The sequence below is a fragment of the Bison bison genome, unplaced genomic scaffold (assembly GCF_000754665.1).
Source record: "Bison bison bison isolate TAMUID 2011002044 unplaced genomic scaffold, Bison_UMD1.0 scf7180017864334, whole genome shotgun sequence".
NCBI lineage: Eukaryota > Metazoa > Chordata > Mammalia > Artiodactyla > Bovidae > Bison > Bison bison.
Window position 1 is genome coordinate 1,688,432 of NW_011494906.1, and position 3,192 is coordinate 1,691,623.

At 62.9% G+C, this 3,192-nt stretch overlaps 1 protein-coding gene across 1 annotated transcript in view; it reads right to left on the minus strand.

Annotated features, from left to right (window-relative positions):
- MYRF (myelin regulatory factor) overlaps positions 1-3,192 on the minus strand; it is a 39,027-nt gene that overhangs the window by 11,899 nt on the left and 23,936 nt on the right. Inside the window, exons 11-12 of the mRNA XM_010854061.1 lie at positions 1,617-1,812; positions 5-56 (exon numbers count right to left, since the gene is read on the minus strand). Of these exons, the coding sequence (XP_010852363.1) occupies positions 5-56; positions 1,617-1,812 (248 nt within the window). The remainder of the gene's footprint in view (positions 1-4; positions 57-1,616; positions 1,813-3,192) is intronic.

A 3,192-nucleotide genomic window follows, 5' to 3' on the forward strand; every position in this document is an offset into this window, starting at 1 on the left:
TTGCTTCGGTCCGACTGCGACTGCTCGATGTTGATGGACTGGTTCAGGGCCTCCAACTGGGGGAGGAGCAGAGGCCAAGGGCACTTCAGGGCCCAAGGTCTCCCCACCTGGTCCTGCCCTCCTCAGCCTCTCAGCCCAGGCCCAGCGCAGCGGGAGCTCCTGAGGAAACTGAGGCCACCCTCCCCTCTGCCCACAGACTCCTGTGCCTTCTCCTACACCGCCGCACCTCCCATGAGCCCACACCCACACCACTCTCCCACCTATGTGCACACACGTGAGCACACACACACAGGCAACTTCACTGGCCACCAATTCACACCCACGCACTCCACCCATCTCCAAGTAACACATCCCAAATCAGCCTCCACAAACACCCATGCATGCATGCTAAGTCGCTTCCGCCCTGTGTGACTCTCTGTGATCCCAAAGACTGTAGTCCAGCAGGCTACTCTGTCCACGGGCTTCTCCAGGCAAGTGGGTAGCCATTCCCTTCTCCAGGGGATCTTCCCGACCCAGGGATCGAACCCGTGTCTCCTGTGGCTCCTGCCCTGCTGATTTTTCACTGCTGAGTGACCTGGGAAGCCCATTCACAAACACCCAGTCACACCCAAAACCACACTCCCCAGAACCCATCCCACTCCCAGGCCTCTCAAGCCCTCCAGAGCACCGGCTGAGCCACGGCAATGCCAGGCCCCACTCATGACACGGAAGGAGACACACGCGGCCAGGCCATCAGGGAACTCGCGGGCTCAAAATCAACCACCACCACCGTGGAGGTGCTGGACAGGGAGGGGCCTCAAGTCAAAATGGGCCTCAGGGCAGGTGTCCCCGAGGAGGCAGCAGAGTGAACGGTGAAGGTCAAGGAGTGGTCAGCCAGGGGAGGAGGCAGGCAGTGGGGTTCAGAGGGCGTCCCAGAGAAGGAGCTGCCTGGGGGGAGGCAGGGGCTGTGACCGGGCACAGCAAACCAGGGCCGGGGTGAGGATGGGGGTCCCAAAAGCCTCTGCCAGCTCAGCCTAGCAGTCAGGGCCTTGCTGGGGTGGATGGGGGAGACGGGGTCCTGAGGGCCTTGAATGGGGAATGTCGGGCCCACCTGTGTCTCAAGTCGAACAGGAGTCCGGCTGTGGGTGGTCAGATAAGGAGGGGGCCGGCCTGGTCTGGGCAGAGGTTCGGGGAGGAGAGGAGGGGACCAGGTTGTGGAAAGTTCCAGGAGAGAGAGCGGGGCCTAGTGCGCGGTGAGAGGTGGGCAAGCAGGTCCCAGATTCATGGCTTGGGCAACCAGGGCCCCAGAGCCCCATTCCCGGAGAGGAGAGCCTGGGGAGGGTGAGTTTGCAGGGAACTCATTTTGGGGTGCTGTAGTGAGGCAGCTGACAGCAGGGTCAGGAACGGGGTCCTGGCTGGGCGCACAGACTTGGGGTCACAGGGTAGAGAAGGAAACGGGAAGCAGAACTGAGCAGAGGGCTGGGGGCATGACCCCTAAGGGGCGGGCACAGGAGTTCAGGTGGGGAGGGGGGTTGAACTCAGCCCCCAGGAGTCTCCTCAGGACACACTCACCTGGCCCCGGGCTCGTTCGGCCCCCCGGCCTCCTGCCCACCCTCACTGCCAAGCCCCAGACCTGCCTTCACTCCGTGCAGCTTCAGGTAGAAGCAGTCCAGGGGCTTGAGGCCTTCGGGCGTCTTGACGTACTTGGGCTCACCCAGCATGCCGATGTACGCCGTCACCTGGAAGTGGTTCTTCTTCTGGCACACGAAGGCGTCGTCGCCCACCGAAAAGTTGAAGCCTTTGTCGGCGTCCACGCGGTAGGTGAGCATGGGCCTGGGGGCAGGCGAGGACACTCGACCGAGGGCCCCCAGCCAGGCCTGCCTCGCCTGTCCCGTCTGTGGCCTGTGTCCCCAAGCCAATTTCCTACCTGGTGCCCCCATCCTCAAACCTCTCTCGGGATTGCTCCCACTTCTCAGAAATGGAAACTGAGCCCCCCAGGAGGATCTGAGCTCTTGTGTGACAATGCCTCGGCCAATATTCCTCCCTTACGTGCCTGGGACCACTGCGCCCCGGGGATGGGGGAGGCTGGGCAAGACCCTAGGACGGGAGTGAGCTCCTGACGAGGGGGCCTGACAGCCCCTCACCACACTTGGCTTCTTCCCAGAACGCTGCCCAAAGGCCCCCTCCCTCCAGGGAGACAGGGTGAGAGGGGATGCGTCTGTGGAGCCTCACTGTGTCTGACAGCTGGTTGCCATGGAAACGGTGGAACCAGGCGCCGGCTCTGCATGGGCCCAGCCCCTGCCCACCAACTTACTCAAGCCCCCAGACATCCTCATCCTGACTTCTGCCCCGTGGGGAGGGGGCTCTCTGGGCAGCCTGGACTCAGCCTCAGTTTACCCATCTGTTGCTGGGAAGGTGTTCTAGGTCTGGGCTCTTCAGGGGATCTCCAGGGGGTAGGACACGGGGAGACTGGTGGCCCGCCTTCCCCCAGGTCCCCAGGCACAAGCAGTGCCCCTGATGCCCAGGCCTGCCTGGAGGAAGCTGGGCAGGGAGAAAGTTTCCAAACTTGGAGAGGCCTTTGGGCCCGGCTAACATCTACGGGAAGACGCAGGGCTCACTGCATCTCCCTCCCTGGGCTCCGCTCATCTGCCTGACCACCCAGGAAACACCCAGAAAGTGCCCGGACCACACTGGGGTGGACCTCAGGTGCCAACTTCCTGGCCTTGGGATTTGGGGTGGCAGGGCTGACCTGAGAAGTATGGCCGTAGGAATGGGGGGGGGTCTTCACCAGGCCATAGGGCTGGACATCCAAAGACCTCTCCCCGCCACCCAGATAGGGTCTCAAAGGATCCTTTAGCCACTACATTGGTTGGACAGCTCCTTGCCCCAGCCCTGAGGGCTTCACGCCAACAACCCCACAAAGCCAGGGACCCCCAACTCCAGGAGGCTGGACTAGCTGTGAGAAGGCAAGTCCCAGACACCCTGCCCAGTCCCAGCAAGTCCAAAGTGAGCTGATGGTGAGCCATGCTCTCAGCCCTTGTTGGCCTTCCGTGGGAGTGAGGGGAGTGGTCCCAGAGCGCTCCTGGCCGGGTCCCAGGAAGCTGAATCCGCATGGGTGGGTGCTGGAGCAGAGCTAGGAATGCTGGGGCAGCCTCTGACCAGTCCTCCCCCACCCACTGGTCCCTCCCCTGCAGGGAGGGGGCTTGCTGGAAG